The sequence below is a fragment of the Coffea arabica genome, chromosome 2e (genome assembly GCF_036785885.1).
Source record: "Coffea arabica cultivar ET-39 chromosome 2e, Coffea Arabica ET-39 HiFi, whole genome shotgun sequence".
Lineage (NCBI taxonomy): Eukaryota > Viridiplantae > Streptophyta > Magnoliopsida > Gentianales > Rubiaceae > Coffea > Coffea arabica.
In genome coordinates, this window is record NC_092313.1 from 73234838 (window position 1) to 73254210 (window position 19373).

The 19373-nt window shown below is 35.3% G+C and overlaps 1 protein-coding gene and 1 long non-coding RNA gene across 3 annotated transcripts; both read right to left on the reverse strand.

Moving 5' to 3' along the window:
- Window positions 1-8336: 8336 nt before the first annotated feature.
- Window positions 8337-12091, reverse strand: LOC113733049 (protein NRT1/ PTR FAMILY 4.5-like). Of its 2 annotated transcripts, none has more exons than XM_027259177.2 (6): window positions 11824-12091; window positions 11620-11704; window positions 11282-11499; window positions 10671-11093; window positions 9776-9903; window positions 8337-9663 (listed from the first exon to the last, which is right to left on the reverse strand). In XM_027259177.2, the coding sequence occupies exons 1-6, from the start codon at window positions 11824-11826 to the stop codon at window positions 8658-8660; spliced, it is 1863 nt and encodes a 620-aa protein (XP_027114978.1). In that variant the 5' UTR covers window positions 11827-12091; the 3' UTR covers window positions 8337-8657. The 2 variants fall into 2 exon arrangements, with proteins under 2 accessions (XP_027114978.1, XP_027114977.1); XM_027259176.2 differs by having other exon boundaries at window positions 11620-11737.
- Window positions 12092-15860: 3769 nt separating this feature from the next.
- On the reverse strand, window positions 15861-17659 carry LOC140037380 (uncharacterized). The gene is made up of 2 exons (XR_011841303.1): window positions 16895-17659; window positions 15861-16454 (listed from the first exon to the last, which is right to left on the reverse strand). It is a non-coding gene; the product is annotated as an uncharacterized lncRNA (long non-coding RNA).
- Between the last annotated feature and the right edge of the window lie 1714 nt (window positions 17660-19373).

Sequence of the window (19373 nt, forward strand, 5' to 3'; positions counted from 1 at the left end):
TATGATGCAAGCGAAATTTTTTTTTGGAAAAATTGGCAATCCATACAAAAGAAAATAAAAAAAAGAGCACAAAGATCCCATAATTATTGAAGTAATAGAAACAAACTACAATTGAACAATAGTATAAGCTATTTCACAAATTGCCTACAATTCAAATCATGGAGTAAATACTAACATAAAGTTAAAAAAAAAAGTTGCAAATATATCGAGACTTGAACTAAACCTCTCGAATTTTGCAAAGTTTTTTTTTTTCCCCTTCTAAGGCCTTGTTTGGATTGCGATTTTCCGTCGGAAAATTACGTCGTTTTCCGTGATCACATTTCCCTATTACCTTTTTTCCTCACATATATCAAATCGCTACAGTAATTTTTTCATGAAAAATCATGGAAAATGTAATTCAAACACGACCTAAGTATTGGAATAATAAAATGACTCAATTGGTCCAATTGATTGATAACCTGGTCAACTCGAGAATCTTCTAGCCTCGGGGATTTAATCATTAGATTTGAAGGAGAAAATTGAAAAGCAACTTAGTTCAATCCTCATGTTTTCTTTCGTCAGCTGTGATGAGCATTGCCCTTGAAAAGTAATTAATTAATGAACTTTGGGGAGGGGGCAACATTTATTAGATACAGAGTGAAATGATTCGCAGTTTGTCCTCAGATTTGGCCAACATGACCTGAATTATTGTTATTGCTGCTGCCCCCACACCTATACGTTAAACGACTTATCTGATGACAGATAATTCAACTAGGTAAATCAGACTTTTTCATTTGCTTTTTTTTTTTAATAAAAAAAAGATAATTTTATTCCAGTATCTACACTAATGACAGCAAGTAGATCAAATATGATGCAGATCCATATATATATATATATATATATATCAAAATCAAATTATACAAAATTTAGATTTAACTTCCTGATTTTATTTTTGAGATCTTCCAAATCTTTAATTTCATCAATTGAAAAAAGACGAATAACCAAAAAAAAAAAAACTCTCACAAGAATATTCTAGGACAAAATTAAACTCTAAGAAGAATGTTTCAGTAGAAAATCCTAAGAGAGAATAATCTCTCGTTAGAAAATCTTAAAAGAGAATTTACTTAAAGAAGGAAATAAAACTAGGAAAAGAGCCTCCTCCTACAAGGCAAGATCAAATTGTCTAGTCTCTCTCCCATGTAGAGTCAAGTGAGATATTAGCTGGAAGAGTATTAAAAAGAAGAAGAAAGGTTGAGTTCTAGAGAGAAGGAAGAAAATTTCCCACTTACTTTTTTAAAAGAGCTAATTTCTCCCATTTACTTTCAATTGACTATCATATTCCAAAATTTTCTTTAGCTTAGACTTCTTAGCATGCTTTGATTTCTTACGTTTACTATCAATTGACCGTCATATTCCAAAAATTTCTTTAACTAGACTTCTTGGTATACTTTGATTTCTTCCCTTTACTATCAATTGACGATCATATTCCAAAAATTTCTTTAACTACCACTTTTGGGTAATAGACTCCGTCATCACTTTTGCATATATATAAATGGCATAATTTTTTTTAAGGTTTAATTTTTCCTACACTGACAGTGTATACACTATCAGCGTTGAATGATTGATAACTATATAAAATTTGAATTTAAAATTCAACTTTTACACACATGTTATGAATCCAATGATAATAGTGTATACACCGTCAGTGTAGAAAAGATTTACTTTTTTTTAAATCTCTCAAATTAAAATTTCCACCTGTACATGATATGAATCGATGCTGGATTTTCTGTGTAATCTCAAAATCAGTCTTGTACGTCTCATATTTTGTAATGTGCACGCATTTGCACAAATATCTTCAATATCTTCGCCCGCCCCTTGCGGAGAAAAGGGCAGGGCACTATTCATGACAAGCACAAAAGCAGGGCACCATTGCATTCAGGGACGTGCTTGGTCTATCTAAAACAGTAGATGTTACCCTTGAACTTTCTAGGACTCGGGGCAGGGACGGTTGCAGGTGCAACCGTCACTGTCAATTTTAGCTCATTTCAACTGCGCGTAACATTGGTTCAACTGCGCGTAACTTTTTTTTCACAGGATGTATTTTCACAACAGATAGTGGTGGGCCCCACACTTGGCGCGAATTTCGAATTACATGGTGTTATTTCAGCCGCACAAAATTTTGAGGGCCAATTTTTAGCCGCACAAATCCAACTTTCTAAGCCCTATTTAATTTGCCCCGTCTGATTCTTGGTCTTTTCCCACAAACAAAAGATGAAATCCTTTGGTAAACTCGTCAATCCTAAAGTAAATTTCGGTTTTATAGAATAAAATGGGAATCAATGGCCCCTTAGCCTGTTGGCCACTTAAATGTCTTGGTGGGGCTAGAGGTCAAGTCAAGCATTCCATCATTGCTTCCCATGGCTTGCCATTGATAGGTGATCTCTCCAAATTCAAATTAAACGGATGTGTGATACAGTCATCTGATTTAATAGTAGTTCAGTTCTCGTCAATTTTTTTTTTAGTCCAGTTGAATCATTCGTTAAATAGATTAGTGTAGAAATAGAACATATAGTAATATAAAAATTATTGATTAACAGAAAAAAAAAAGAATAAAGTGGGTACAAGATAACCCTCTTTTTCCTTTCCTTCCGAAGAGTGCAAGGACAAAGGAAAAGAGAAAGGACCAGGAATGATAGCTAGACAAAAATTTTTTGATAGTGTAAGTGGCAACCCATCCTTTTTTTTTTTTTTTTGTTTTGTCAATACAGGAAATATCCAACTTTACTGGACTAATCTTCTTGTGCTTGTGCATCCCGCCTTCCAAAAATACACAATATGATATGAGAGGTAACTCGAACACTCTACCTCAAGACCTAAAGAGATTATCCCGAGACCATCCGAGCCAATTCCAAGGTACGGCAGCTTATCCTCTCGCTTAGACAAATTTATGCCTTGGTAGAAAAGAAAAAGAGCCGAACCAATTGGAAGGAGTATTAAATAGTAATAATATAACAGAACTGAAAATGTATTTTTACCAAATATCTTTCTGCTCTTGATATGCTTAGTTTTATCCTGCCGACAAACACAATAGCTAGGCCAATGCCACATGATTTAAGCATCCAGAAACCTGTGGCATGAGCTCATTCTCGAGTTTAAAACTATCATGACTTCCATAAAGAAGCTGGACCGATCGAAATAAACAAAAAGCACTTTCCTTTTCATGGATGTTTACTCTTTAAGGCTTTTGAGCTGTACCACTTTGTTCTTGTTTCCATGGAGAGGCCCCCTCGATAGCTACCGTAGTCCCATTAGTCAATAGCAAAATGGATTGCATGAGATATTCGAATACATAAAATTGGATAGTGAAATTATTCCACGCTTGCATCATAAATATTTTTTCCAATCCAACTTTTTATATTTCCAATCACCTTTTTATCTCACATACATCACATCACAAGAAGTGCTATAGTACTTATTCTAAATAATATTTCAAATAATAGTCTATCCAAACAAATTGTTTGAATTGCTATTTTTAAAAGTTTTTTTTTTCAATTGTTCACTTATTAACGGTACAGAAAATTTAGATGTTCTCATATTACCAACAAAGGAAATTTTAAGTAATCCCTTTGTTGGAAAGAAATTTTTTTTTTTACATTGTAAATTCATTTTCAATTTTTTTTACCACCTTCATATCACAAGTAGTGCTCTAGTATTATTCTACAAAAAAAAGTTCTAAATAATCTTCTATACAAACGCACTATTCATTATTCATATTATTTGCAAGAACAAAATTAGATATTTAAGCAGAGTTTTGCGAAATTAACTACACATTTTTCTAAGTTTATAGCAAATAATATCAAACACCGTGACAAATTATAATACTATATTCATCCCGAAACTGATAAAACCTAATACAGTGTACCCATATTATTTCGTTAGGTTTTGTTTTGCGTCAAACAAGTTGTTGGTGTTGGTAATGAAGTGACACAATTCATGTCGTCAAAATCACGAAAAGCAACCACTAATGCACTACTGCCTAGTCAAAATGTGAAATTATACTTGCACCCCCTTTTTTATCTAATATCAAAGGGAAATAAAGGTTATCTTAGTTGCATTTACAAATAATTGCCTAAAAAAGGATAGGTTTATGCTTCTAGCCATCCTTTTTTTTTTTTTAATGAAAAAAGAAGAAAGAGAGCACAACACAAAATATAGAATATACTAATAAAACGCCCTACACATGTTGGTTCAGTTGGTAAAAATATGTCAGTTCCTCATAAAAGATCGTATATTCAAATTTTGTTGCTGATGTGAGAATTGTAATATTGATAAGTAATCTATAAGTATTTTTATAAGTGACTTATAGTTTCAAGAAATATAATCTAAGGGTATGTTCTACTGTGGTGGTGGTGGTTGGAGTTCAAACCATCTAAATTTTCAATTAAAACAAGTAGAATATACTAGTCTTATAAAAGTAGAACTGTTAAATAAACTAGCAACTTGTGAGCTCAGCTCGACTCGAATTGTATGAGTTTGAGTTTGGCTCGTTGGTTTAATTAAACAAGCTGAGGTCAAACATCAAATTAGGCTGATTTTCTAAACGAGTCAAGCTTGGTTCGACTCGCAAATAGTTCATTTAAGTTCGTCTAGACTCGTTTATACATTTATTCAAGGTAGTATTACTAATTTTCTTAATAATTATGTAGATTTATCTTGTCTTGATTGTTTAGGATTTTGTTTTGTTTAAATATTGGGAATCTACTTATATTTGGTGAAAATTTTCTCATTCAATATGCAAACTAAATTGATTATATTTTTTGAATTCCAAAGTTATATAAGATATTTCAACACATTTAAGTTTTTTTTTTTGAGTTCAAGCCCGTTTGAGCTTGGCTCATTTGTGTCATATAAATTGAGCTCGGGATAATTATAATGAACTATTCGAACACAATTTTTGACTCGTTACACAAATGAGCTGATCTTGAATGCCAAAAGTTCGCCTCAACTCGACTTGTCAACAGCTCTACTTAGATCGGCTCTACGTGAAAGTGACTCAGAAAATGAGTGTTGTGACTTGTGAAAATAAAAGGAAAAAAAAGGAGAAGAGTGCTGTGAGTTGTGAGGAATGAATCGCTTGAGGACCCGGCCGAAGGAATTCGTGGTCCCATAGTCACATGCATTTTGATTACTTTTTTTTTTGGGCGTCATATTATGTGGGTCTGTCTCAGTCATCGCAGTGGTTTACACTTCGGACTGTTGTCGTCCACCCGTCCTTATTAATTTTTTAATGGGCCAGTCGTCTCCACTGTTTTATTAATCTGAATGAAAGAAATTAGTCAGCATAAGACATCGACGTCATACGTAAAATGGGATCCAATAATGAGATTCTGGATCGTGTGATTTTGTCAACGTCGGTGAAGTTATTCTTTGACCAATTAAAAATTACAACAAAATTATTAAGGATTAATCATCTATCTATTGTACACTGACAATATATATACTTTCACTATTGAATATATAACAAATAATTTAAATTTAAATTTAAAATCTAAATTTTGCATATGGATCGTACATTTAAATTTAAAATCAATCATTAAAATTTATTCAATTATTAATTGGCCTTATTTGAATTATAGCTTTTCTCCAAAAAAATTTTGATTTTTTATTAATTATCTTTTTACCTCACATATATCAGATCGGTATAATATATTTTTTCTACACAAAAGGAAAATAAAACTCAGTGAATCAGCACAGCTTTTAACCATTTTGCACTACAACATTTGTTTTCCAACTCGCGGCCTCTATAACCGGCAAAATATTAATATGTTCGGAATGAGTTACCTTTTAAAAAAAAAAAAAATGATGAATTTAAAAATTTATCCCCTGCCAAGAAAGGCGTCACTTCTAGTTTCATGCTAACAAGAAGGATTATCCGTGAAGAAACACCTATACCAGTTCGTATAGCCGAAAAAGGATTTGCAATTTTGAAGCGGAGGTCTCAAAAAGTAGGAGGCTGGAACCTAAAAATAACAAGATGATGGTTCTGAGAAAACATTCCTAATTTTTGTTTTGTCAACCGAAACTAGTCTATCTTATGCTTACTCCTACTCTAGCCTATATCAAGGGGGAGGGATTAACCGGACAATGAGAAAATCGACAGGGACTAAATCACTATTAGATCAGACAGGTATACTACACACCCGTATGAATTTAAACCATTTAGAGTGGCAGTCACGTGTAATGGCAAGCGGTGGGAGGCTATGGTGATGGCCAATAATTGATTACAAAAAAGTTACATCAAAGAGTACAGATGATGATCATTGGAGGAACTTAGTCACATGGTATATGTAATGTTACACTGCCTTTGCTACGTAAAAATGAATCAAATAAAAGGCAAGATAATGATAGGAAATTATTTTTATTACATCATAAATACGTCTTCAATCATATTATGTCACGTACATTATATTAATAAAAATCGAAACGCTATTGTTTTAAAGAAAATTTGCTAATAATCTTATATCCAAACACTTGAGAGCATAACAATCTAAAATCAGATGAACATGCATGTTGCTTGATACCCCATATGGATAAGAAATTCACCAAGAAATAATTAAAGGTCTCCCAACTCTCATGTTAGATTCCAAAAGGAAACCAAAAAAAAAAAAAATATGAATAAATTAATATTAAAGCGAGCAATACATGTATAAAGACTTGCCACATTAAGGTCGAATAGAACTGGCATAGGGCAACGTATTCAATTTTGAGCTTCTTGTTTTCAAATTTTTTTTTTGGTCAATTGTCATTTGTATTCATGAATATTTGAAATCTTACGTCAGTAAGTACATTAATGGCAATGGCCGAGCAAAGACCCTAAGGTAATATATAGGATGCAGTAATAGTGAATTAAATTAAATGAAAGTCTATGTAAAACATACATTTCTTTACTATATAAAATATGTTTTTAAGTCTAGTTATGCCTGGTGGATGTGATTATAATAGTAATTAGTGGATGAAAGCCCAACAGGTATCATATCATAGAGTTAGATATGAACATAATTCAATCCATTGACGCTTAGATTTGGACGCCTGAGACTTTTGACAGAGACAAGAAATTAATATGGGAGGGATCAACTGTACGAGCTCAGACAGACAAAATCAAGAAGCATGCTTGGATTAAGTATTACTCCTCTGAAATTTATTAACAGCAATGTTCCATTAATTCTCGGGTACTTGTCAGGTCCATCTCCGTGGCTAATTTATGGCTTTTCTGTCGGTGGAATCCGAATGTCTCGCGTGATTTACCCTTCACAGGAATCACAACAGTGAACAATTGTTTTTTTTTTTTTTAGTGTAAGCAAGAGGACTCGAACCCGAGGCCTCACGCTTACACTTCCTACTCCTCCCGTACCACCCAATCCATCCCTCCCCTCACAGCGAACAATTGCTTGTTTGTTGCTGATCAGGAAACTTAGACTTTATTTGTTAAAGGGTTTAAATTTTAACATGTTCATGGAAACTTAGACTTGTTTGATAATTTAACTTAGCACTTAAATTTAATGGATTCAGATTTTAACATGTTCAGATGAACATGTGTTCAGATACGTTTGATAACAAAATTAGAATATATGAATTTATGAAGTGACACTGAATTTTCTAAACAAATTTATTCCAAAAGATAAGCGCTAAGCTATTATTCACTTATTACTTAACGTGATATATATACTCAAATGTATCATATTTAATACTCACCAATTTAGTAATAAATTAATGAATTCAGAGTTCATATTTCAATCTCAGTTTTATCAAATACACCCTTTAGTATATTACATTGAGTGGCTTTGTTCTTCTGACGCATTGCTATGCACTTGCATTTATAGCAAAAGTTCATGAAGCCCATTGATTAGTTGTTAAACATATGCACCTTTAAGTATTGGGTCAAGCACCCAAGCACTTTGGAGCAAATGAATTTGGGTATACCACCGAATATGGGACAAGGTTTGTTTCCAATCAGCCCTTACTACTTCTCGTTGGGCCAACACATATAAAAAGAGAGTTTGCAGCTTTTCAATCATCACAGTTCAGGCTTCCAAATCCTACAAGTCCGTGCTAATTGAGCCACTCCTGAATCTCAACTCTTTTTGGGTTTTAATATCCAAATTCCAGACAATGAAATTGAGCCATTGAGTTACAAAGTATTTTCAATTTTCCTTGAAGTTCAAAATGAACGGCAAAGTTTTTCTTTTTTTTTTTTCCCACTCTCAATAAGAAACCAATTCAAGGATCAAGAACACTGGAACAAAATTTGATGTTTTAGAGGCCAAAAATGTAAAAACTTGCAAGTGATCAAACAAGAATAAAACTTGCGGGAAAACCGCACAACTTTGCAATTTGTATGATTTGCTCTTAAGTAGTACAAAGTTCCATTAATTAAATTAAATGGGATATCCTGGTCAAATCCTCAAACAACCACTTTTCCAAAAATCTAATTATGGCCCTAAATATATGTCAACAAGCATACAATCAAAACATACCCCAGAAAAGAAAAACCCAAAAAAAAAAGAAGAAAAAGAGAAAAAAAAAATTTCAACATCTTTAGACCTCCTTCAAATTTTTAAGCAACTATATGTACTACGGCATCTTCTGCCATTGTCCCGTGCCACATTTCACCAAATTATTTAGCTCTTGCCGTTGGCCTCTTCAGTACTTTTTTCATCATTGCCAACGATTCCATTTCCATTTGTTGCTGTTGTTCTTGTCTTCTTGGCTTCATTCTGATCAGCCTGATCATCAGGTTCCTTGAACAATGGCACACCGCTTGCAGACAAAGATTGGGGCGCACACATAGCGTTAGTGCTCCAGCAGATACCATCTGCACTGCTGGAGACATTTTCCTGTTTGTACTTGTACCATGAAGCCCAGTACAGATAATTGAAGAAATTGAGGAGGCTCAGAATGGCCAAGAACCAAAAGAAATAATCCAAATGGTTCTCGTCCAAAAGTTTCCCATCTAACCATCCACGTTTGCTATGTGTTGTCCTCCTCGTAACAGAGTTGATGATATCCACGAAAATACTGCTCAAGAAATACCCGAAGGACTGTGTTAGCCATGTAAATGATGTGGACAGCGATCTCATCCCCACTGGCGCCTCTTTGTAGAAAAATTCCAGCAATCCCACGAGAGTAAACATGTCTGCAATGCCGAAAATCCCATATTGAAATGACAGCCAAACCACATGTACGGGCTTCCCGTATGTCAGGTCGTGGTTTTTCCTCTTTACTTCAACAAATCCAGCTACGGTCATTGAGACTACTGAGAGAACTAGCCCGACCCCGACACGCTGAAGCTGCGTGACCCCGGATGGATGGTTGGTGATCTTTCGGGCGAATGGGACGAAGAAGAATTCGTAGATGGGGATCAGGATGCTTATGAAAACCAGGGGAATCACGGGAACTGATGGTGCGGGTACTTCAAAGGAGCCGAGCAAACGGTTCATGTAATAGCCTTGTGTGACTGAGAAGGTTTGGAGTTGCGCCATACATGTGTTCAAGATGATTGTGCTGGCTATGATTGGCAACATTCTTGTCAGAACCTTAACCTCTTCGACTTGGGTAACTGTGCAAACTGTCCAGGGCGCTGGCTTGGTATTGCTGTCACGAAGTATTGCCGCCTTGTCCAGACACCTGATTCGATCAATAAAATCAAGAAACCATCATATGTTTAGATAAACCTTAGAGGGAATACATACATATATATACCAGGCTTGCTAGATTTATCATCAGGCATTAATCTGACCTGAATTGTTCAGTGTGCTGAATCTTTTGATCTGTTGAAATTGATGATTCTTTGTCCTCTGGCTCGTAAAGTTCTTCGGGGCTACTTGGATGTTGCAAGCTTCGGTTTTTAATTGCCACAACTATAACCTGTAACGCCAAGAGAAGTCAATTTTTCCATTAAACATGACATAGCCCAGAAACCAATTAATTCCCTTTTGCGCTTCAAATTGTGGCATTTCTTTAAAAATTAAAATTTTATCTTTTTCCGATTTTCTTCAAGTGAATGAATGAGGAATAACTTTTGAAAAGAAAATTGTGGTCCTCAATGAAAAGTGTATCTTAAAAGGGCAAAGAAGAAAACAATCATTACGGTCAAGTAGCACGTATAACATTAATAGTCATACATACCCAATTGTGGATTTTCAGTCATGCTTGGCTAATCTTAGAAAGAAATATGCGAATTGGCTATAGCAACTCCTCACTTTAATTAGCTGTTAATGCAAAATAGCAGTATATTTTAGCCTTTAGGAATAAGATATCCATGTCTTCACAGTACCATCCTTTAGAATTTAGAAATACTAGCATTTTACAAATACGTCAATGCGAATTACTAGCATATTTTATCCTTTAGAAATCCATGTCATGCACAGCTCAAAAGCTCAAATGATGAACAAAATTTTAACATTCAATTACTAATTGGTGCAAACATGAAACAGACTGAAAATTCAAGGATTGCATATGCAATTAAAGGTCAGACTGGAAACTGTAATCAAGAAGTTAGACCCTTTTTTTTTTTTTTTTTCATTCAAAATGTGGGGCCGAATTCAAGAAATAGTACGATCAGACTTGAAAAATATCTACTATGAACTGATTGATTGCATAGAATTGTCTTGATTCAAAGGACAAAGAAGGACCTGTATAACTCTTAGGAGGGGGCTATCTCCTGGAAGTTGAAGGCGGTAGAAAGGCTTGCCCAACACAAGAAAAATAAAACCAACAAGGGTTGCAAGGAGGGATATCAGAAATCCAGGCCACCAATGCCTGTTAGTAGCCACCCAAACAATGATTGTGACTCCAATTGTTGCTCCCAAGGTAGAGCTGAGTAATAGAAAGTTGAAATAAGTGGCAAGAGCTTTGGATTCCTTTGGATCTTTCTGATTAAACTGGTCCGCACCTAGGGCAGGAAGAGCGCCCCTTACCCCACCTGTGCCCATTGCTACCAAAGAAAGTGATGCATAGAACATCACTGCTATTCTACCTGCTAAACAACTTGACTTCCCACAAGGGCTTGGCTGCAAATCCTTGTAACGAGCTTGAACCGTCATCAGCAATAAAGCCTGCAGATATTAGAAACGTAGAAGTTCAAGTACATTGGACTTAACTGTCTCTTAAATTCTTAATTTTAAGGAATCATAATTAGTCTCTGAGAGGAATTTAGAGTTGAATGGTTATTGCTGATCATGTCAATTATCAATATGAAGCAATCAATGTCTTATGAAGAGGTATTAGAATGGTAGAAACATACCGCTAATTCAAATACTCCAAAAATCAAACAAGTTTTGAATCGGTTTATGTACGTGTCCGAGATAAAGCCACCAAAAATGGAAAGCAAGTAAGTTGAACCCATGAGGTTGGTGACAGTGTTGGCTGCTGCAGACACCTTGAAATACATTTGGAGTTGGAAGTACAAGACGAAGCTCACCATGTTCGCAACAAAACCCATGTTCTCCAATGACACCAAGGCTACATTATTGTTAAAACGACGCTTAAAAAATTAGTAAAAAAACATAGGTCGATCGATAACACAAACTAATTAAGGTTGTCCTAGCTGTAATTGATCGCCATCCCAACTCCCATGCGTACCATAAACAAACGAGGCAGCTCTAAATCCCCCTTTCCCTTTCCCTTTCATGTTCGATGAATCTTGATCAGACTTCATAGCATCCTCCTGTACAGATCACATGACACAACACAGAGAAAACTATGCGATTAAGATGATTAATATCCGATCATTTAACGATGGCATTCGTGTCCCTCATTAGAGATTGGAAGGAGAAGAAGACTCACCATGGCTGCTAGGACTTGGTTGAGTTTTTTTTCACTTAGCAGTTAGAGAGAGACCAACTGCTGGTGGGATTTGTGGTGATGGTGTTGGCAGGAGGGAAATGCATGTGTTTTTGAACGTATGCTAACTTATAATAAGGCTAAAGGGAGCTTTGTATATAACGTTCGAGTTGGACGTGCATCAAAGTGATTGCTAGCTAGCTAGCTCTTCCTTGTTTTCACATTCTCTCCAGTCTTTTCTTTCTTTCTTTTTTTTTTCTTTTTTTTTTCTCTCTCTCCATGTTCACGATTCTTTGTTCATGATTAAGATATGGCTGGCAGCTGAGCTAAGTCCGTTGGTTCACTTTCACAAGAGACCTCAGTGGAAAAGGGAGATAGATATGTGGGATGTGGGCACTAGCCACCAATTACAGTTGTTTGTTTGATACCCCATATCAGGTATCTTTTTTTTTTTAAATGCTTTCATTCAAATAAAGGGATTTCTTTTAATTTATTTTTCTCTGAAACATTCTTTATTTGGTCAAATTTAGGTCCATCTTCGTCTAAATCAATAGTAGCATTCAACTGAACAGTGAATAAATCTAACAGTCCTCGATTTGTTCAAGTTTTTTTTTTTTTTTTTTTTTTCTCATTTTGCACTTCTCAAATTCATATTGTCACCTCCAAATTCATAAATGGTGAACAATCTTATGTGTAGTCATAATTGTAAGAATGTCCTGATAAAGATCGCAAAATTGTATGGTCGGATGATCTCTCCAAGATCTCTCAGTACATAAACTGGATCTGATTTCGATGAAGAATTGATGGCCTAACATGAAGGAACCAATCCCTTTCCATACTCATGTTTGTTCAGCAATCCCTTTCTCTCCATTTCTGCTTGGTTTGATATTTTGAAGTCAAAAGATCTTGTCTTCGATCACAAGAAAATGACTTGTTTAAATTTTGTGTATAAACCGTCCCCGAAGTGTAAAAGTATTTTACACAAGTTCTTTTTACGTCTCTTGCACTAATTACAAAATTTAAGAAAATCTCTTTGGATTGACCTATTTTTCACAAACTAGATTTTCAAATATAATGTTATATTAATACACAAATATAAACAATTCTAAAAACATATAATCCATACAATATATTAAAAACAACTCACAACTATACAAAAAAAAAAAAATTTCTACCACCCTTTTCTTCTTCCACCGACCACCACCACCACTTGCCGCCACCATCACTACCACCCTATCCCTCCTCTTCTCTCCTTTCCCTCCCTCTTCCTTCTCCTTATCCTTCCCACCCTTCCTTTCGTCACCTCACTCCAATTTGGCTACGATCTAGTCATGACTAGATGCAGATCTAGTTGGTCGGGACAAGATTTGCATCTAGTCACTACTAGATAAGGTCAGAATGAGGGAAGGGGAAGGAAGAGAGCGGTGGGGTTTGCGAGGGAGGGGAAGGGGGGAGGGAGAGGGAGGAGAGAGGAGGAGGGGTTAGTAGCTGTGATAGGAGGTGGTGGTGTTATTTTTTATTTTTAAAAAATACTCCAAAGAAAATATAAATTCTATAAATACCCGAAAATACATCTCCACAACACCTCTAAAAACATTTCCATAACATACAATAAAAGTTTTTCACATGTATTATTACAGTAAAATTTTTTAAAAATGTTCTAAAAAATAGCTAATCCATGCATCCATACGGGGCCTAAACATAACAAAAAAAAACACACACACACACGTACACACAATTTCATGCGCACAGATATACTTGTTTGCACACATTTACAGATGAAACAAAATGTATACATATTTGCCCTTCAATGACTTGTGTAGAATCACAATAATATTAACATTTTCAAGCCCCTATTGACCTCCACTCATTGTCTCATTCCTCTCCTGTACATGTTTGGATTACAGTTTTCTAGAGAAGATTTTTTACATTTTTTGTAAATATGTTTTTCAATCACATTTTACCTCACATTTCCCGATCATATAAATTGTTACAATATATGTTTCTATAAAAACTCGTAAAATTTTTTCCTTTGTCTCTCAATGCTATAGTACTGGACTAGACAGAAAGATTTTTGGCCTAGTGGAATGAGATGCGTGCACATAATTTAAATCTCTATTTATGTAGGTACCTTACCTGTGTGCCAAAACGACACCTATGTGCGGACAAGGTTAGGGATGGATGAAACATGAGACCCGTTATTGTCAATAATTACTCAAACATTTGAATGAAGGTAAAGTGAGTATGATATATGACCAACAACTATTGGGTGTTCTAGACCATCCCAAACCATCTTTCATTATTTGATATTGGGACCTTTGAAAAATCAACAAAACAAACAAACAAGAAAAAAAAAATAAGAAAATGAAAATAACAAATCTTGTTTTGTTCTTCATCCACGTGATCCTACCAAAGGATATAAGATTACATCCTTTTTCTTCGTATATTAATCTAAACTAATCCTAAATTAATGCTTGCAAGTGAGTGTTACATCTTTGCCATTGCAACAAATTAAGCTAATATAATCTCTAAATTTTCTCAAGGTTTGAACATTAGGCGACACATGACTTGTATCTCGATATTTTCAATCCATTGTGTTTTGAATTTGAAAAGGGTGTTTTGATCTCTAACACTCAATTATTAGAGAATTTAGTCAGTTGATCATGAGATAAAATAATTGAGGCCTAATAAAAAAAAAAAAAAACTCACACTCCTTGTAAAATGAACATTTTTTCTTCTAGTAAACTTTGTTGGCGTTTCCCGGCCGGGAGTTTCTGGCTATTACTGCAAAGCTACTTGGCAAACTTTGATTGCTTCCCGGATACCATCAACTTTTGCAGCAGGTTGAATCTTGAATTTATATGCTCAACATTACTTTTCTTCTTAGATTTGAATATCAAGTATTAATCATAGGATGGTGATTATGACATTTTGTGGGTTTAGTGGGAAGATTGATGCCTAATTTTGTATGGTGACTTTGTGATCAACAAGCTATCTTTTTGGTAACCAGAATAATTTTAATATCAGGACCCCCCTACTAAAGATATGTCCAAAGAAGACTTGAAAGGTTTCTAATTGAAGTCAAAAGGAGAACAATAGCTGGACATCGACCAAATAATTGAAGAACTAGACCCGCGATGCAAGATGCACACATGCAATTCATTTAACCCGGTAAAACGACATCTTGTATACCTACGCACAGAGTCTCAACCTGTTGGGATCCAAACACGGAATATATGACTAGCAAATTTCCTAACACAACTCTATTAATCCGTCAGTCTACGTTCGGCCTCTTGAAATTTTTCTCCTGTTTCATGCCATGTAAGTAGCAAGTCTTGAAATTCTTCATCGATCAGATATAGTATTCCAGTCTTTGTGGCTTGCCCCAGTAGCCAAGTTAAACTTGAATTGATTGCCTTATCCAGATTGTGGAGGAAGGGATCGTTGTAGTAGGGACATTTAAGTGCAATGGATTTAGCACCTTTAGCGCCCACCTCTACATGGGATGTCTATTGTCACAAAAGCTATTCCCTAAAGAAGTTGTTTGGGGCCAAAACATGAGCACATACAGGAAAAAGCTAATGAAATGAAAGGATGGAGAACTAAAGTAGCTCTTCTTCTCTCATCACTCTGGACCACCTTCAACCTAAAATGGATGTGGTCTTAACCTTTCCTGTATTAACAAATCAAATTATTATCCATTCGTGCGACTATGCAAGTTGAGTAGTCTCTTTCTTTCTTGGGCAAACAGGAAAAAAAGGGCTCTCCTGTAATCACAGGAATACATGCACCTCCTTTTTGTTAGGAGGATGATGCTGATCGATGTTCATCTTCTTCTTAAACTAATAAATACAGTAATCCACAAATCGCATTCAATGGATCTTTGTGATTTCGAATCTTAACAAGTTGAGATATTGAAGTCAATAGCTATTTGGTGCTTCAATAATTCAAACTCATATATATATTTCTAGAACTTAAATTACGACACATTGCAGGCATTGTAGTTTTTTAACCCTTCATTATGACAGTATAAAACAAGATTATAAAGGGCGAAATCAATTATAAGATAATAGTTATGTGAGGTAAAAATGTGACTGAGAATGCGTTAATGAAAAACGTAAAAATTTTCCTGGGAAAAATGGCTTTCCAAACAACGCTAAGTCACGTCAAAACATGCATGAGTGAAAAATATGTTGTATACAATTGAAAGCAATGACAGCAAATAAATGAGCAGATGCAGCCATGGCATTGTGAGTTCCATATATGCCAGAATGATGGAATCCGCCTCTTGTGACTCAGTTAAGGACAATCTCACTCTCAGCCCTTATTGATATCGTCATCACATAGGTGCTGGAGTTCTTGGCCATGCTCTAATCTGCTTGATTTTCACATAGAAAAGCATATTTCATAGGTTAATTTACTTCAGTTGTATCATCAGACATTTGGGGTGGATGACCTGTCTTTTGTGCAAATGGCAGATGGAACAATGTATTTTCTTGGTCAGATCATAGTACATTCAGGCAGCTACTGCAATTCTTGCAGGTACTAAGGTAGTTGGATGTAGCTTTAGTGATAAATGTGCAAAACAAAAACGGTCTGCTATAACAGATAATCCAACTCACTGACATGTACACCTGCAATTATATATGATAAAAAAGTTTTAGGCATTTATTTGCTTTGACATCTGTACCTGGATCTTGAAACTGCAATTCTATATAAAAAGTGCTGTCAAAACAGAATCAGATGCCTCTTTTATCGAGCAGCTTTTACACATTGAAGTAAAGAAGATCTTTAAAATCATCATTGCCAATTCATGATCTGGTGCAATGACTAACATGTTATTTGTCTATTCAACATTGTACATTTCTAATTGGATTGGCATATAATTCGACAAAATCTTACAGATCAAAATCTTTGTTAATTTTTAGTGAAAAATCAAGTTGTGCAGAAATGTAAGACTTGAATATTCTGGTCATCAACAATGGTAGACTATTAAAACGGAAAAGATAATTAAACTGTTGATCCAGGATTCCACCTTAAGAAAGAAAACCTGGATATCATTAGGATCTAGTACCTGATGAACCTTTTCATGCCTTTTACTTTTCAGAAAGCAATCCACAACCAGCTTGCTCTTTGCTTCTTTTTCAATTCTCTGAGTCATTCTTTTTTTTATTCCCCTCTTCGGAGTTCTGTCGGTTGGAGGAAGTTGGATTATCTATTTCTCTGCAAACTTGTGCATCTCAAAAAGAAAAAACCAAAATGGGGAAATATGGTTCTGATCAAGGAACTTTTACTGCGCCGGAAAGAAGTATTTTGTGTCAGACCTTAAAAACCAATTGTGACAATCAAAGAGACAAAACTGAGCTACCCAGAATCAACCTCAGACTTGAGCAAATGTAAAATGAGACAGTCTATCTGCAGAAGGCACTTTCAAGTCAGATTTGTTCTCTCTCACTGCCATTCTAAACTATGAACCTGGAAAAAGTACACACACAGACACATATATTCCTGAATTTGTTTTTATGAAGAATGCTGTCAACAAAACCGAGTACAAGATATATAAAAATCCAAGCAAATTAAAACTTAGTTTTTAAGCCATGCAGAAAATCGAAAAAGAAAGAAATGAAAAACCAATGGATATGAGGTTGCAGAATAATGGTTGATTACAGTTTTTAACAATGAGGAGCACATCAGGGGATGGAATAAGGATTAGCTGCACCATGGTAAAGAAAAAAGGAATTTCGCTCGTTAGTTTTTTCCATGGCAAATCCTCTCAAGAAGTTGGACCCATCAATCTAGTGCATAAACATCTAGCACAACAATGATCTTAATCCGGTAAAGAATTCCATATCCTATCATGTGGTCCAACAATAGTAGTTGTTTTTTTTAAGTAGAAGTACTTCTTCTTCACCCCACTAACATGCGCAGGCATCCCCACTCTAGTGATGCATCTTATTATAGCTTAGCACGTTTTAACTTTCTTTCTGTGTTTCCTCATCCAGAATCCACCATGATTTTAAGAGATTGAAGGCCACAAGATTTCGAAATTTCATTGCCCTCACTTTCCACTAACTTTATCTTTATCAACACAATTGATCAAATAATGGGCTTTCCTCCTGTAGCTGCACAAACTTTTGAAATTAATATTGCTCCTTGCGGTAATAAGATTTCCTAGTGACATGCATATAATTGGTTCCTAATCATGAATAATTTCCATATAAACTTTTGCTTCTGTTCTTTTGCTCACTAACAAATCTTGACAGGTGGGACGAGGACACTTGCATCAATAATGGTCATTGTTACAGTGATCAATTCTGAATAGACAGTAAGAAAATGCCAAGAAAATTAGGCAACATATCACTGTATTTAAGAACATCAGGGTAGTCAGATTCTCAATAATAGAAGGTCACATGAATGCATTAAAAACAACAAGATCAATTTGGCAATTAGCTATGAAACTAATATCAGTCGACTATGACTTGATACAATACATTGACAGACCTAATAAAACAGGTGCGGGAAGTGTGTGAAGAAATTAAGGATCAGGGCTCAGCACAGCACATTTAATTTTTTTTCCTCCCAAATCATAAATGAACTCTGTAGCTCCAAGTAATGGCATACTTGTTGGATTAATCCCATATCGTTTCGACTTAGTTATACGTGTGACCTCACCCTTGAGTTAGCGTTTGAGTTGGAAAGGCCCAATAACACCTAATACTCCTATCAGAGTTCAATTACAACAACTTCTTCTCCCGATAAAGAGCCCAATAAGTCCTTCCAATTAAGATCCAAGTGTAAATAATCCACAATTCACAAAGGAAAAATGTGCAAAAATGAAGAATGTATAGAGAGGTATATGTTTTCATACACATACAATTTAATGACGACACTCATAACGTTCGATGCTGATAGCCGATAGGTGACATGAATTTCTACAAGATGGCATACTTTGGCAAAATGAAATAGACATGACAAGAGGAGTCTCTGGCACTCCTAAGACCGAAAAGGAAGAAAAGATTGGAATAAAGGTGATCAGAGAGCACATGGAGATTCCAAGCATATGAAAGCTGGTTCATATTTTGGGAGAAGAAAAAAGAACTAATTCAATTACATGCGAGAGGAAATGAGCACAGTTTATAAAAGCTGATTCATCTCTTGCCCATCCTTGTAAAGCATTCTCTCTTTTAAGTACTGATTCAGAACATATAGCTGATGTAACCTTGTACTCGACCCAGTTCAGAAAAGTGCAACAAAGCCATCAGATAAACACATGAATTTCTTTTATTCTTCAGAAAGATGGGGCTACTGCCCTCACTGCTGTCATTTTGCTTCTCACTCCTGTGATTTTGCTTCTTACATATTTTGCCTTTTTCAGCTTTTGATCACCTCTACTATGTATTAATCTGTGTTGCCAAAGAGAACCGGAATAAAGAATCTCTCCCCTCCCAGTGCTTTACCATGCTCTGATAACATTTGTTAGTAAATTAGTTGAACGAACTTTCTGTCCCTTTCTCTTCGAACATATGTATAGCAATTGGAGTAGATCTTAATTT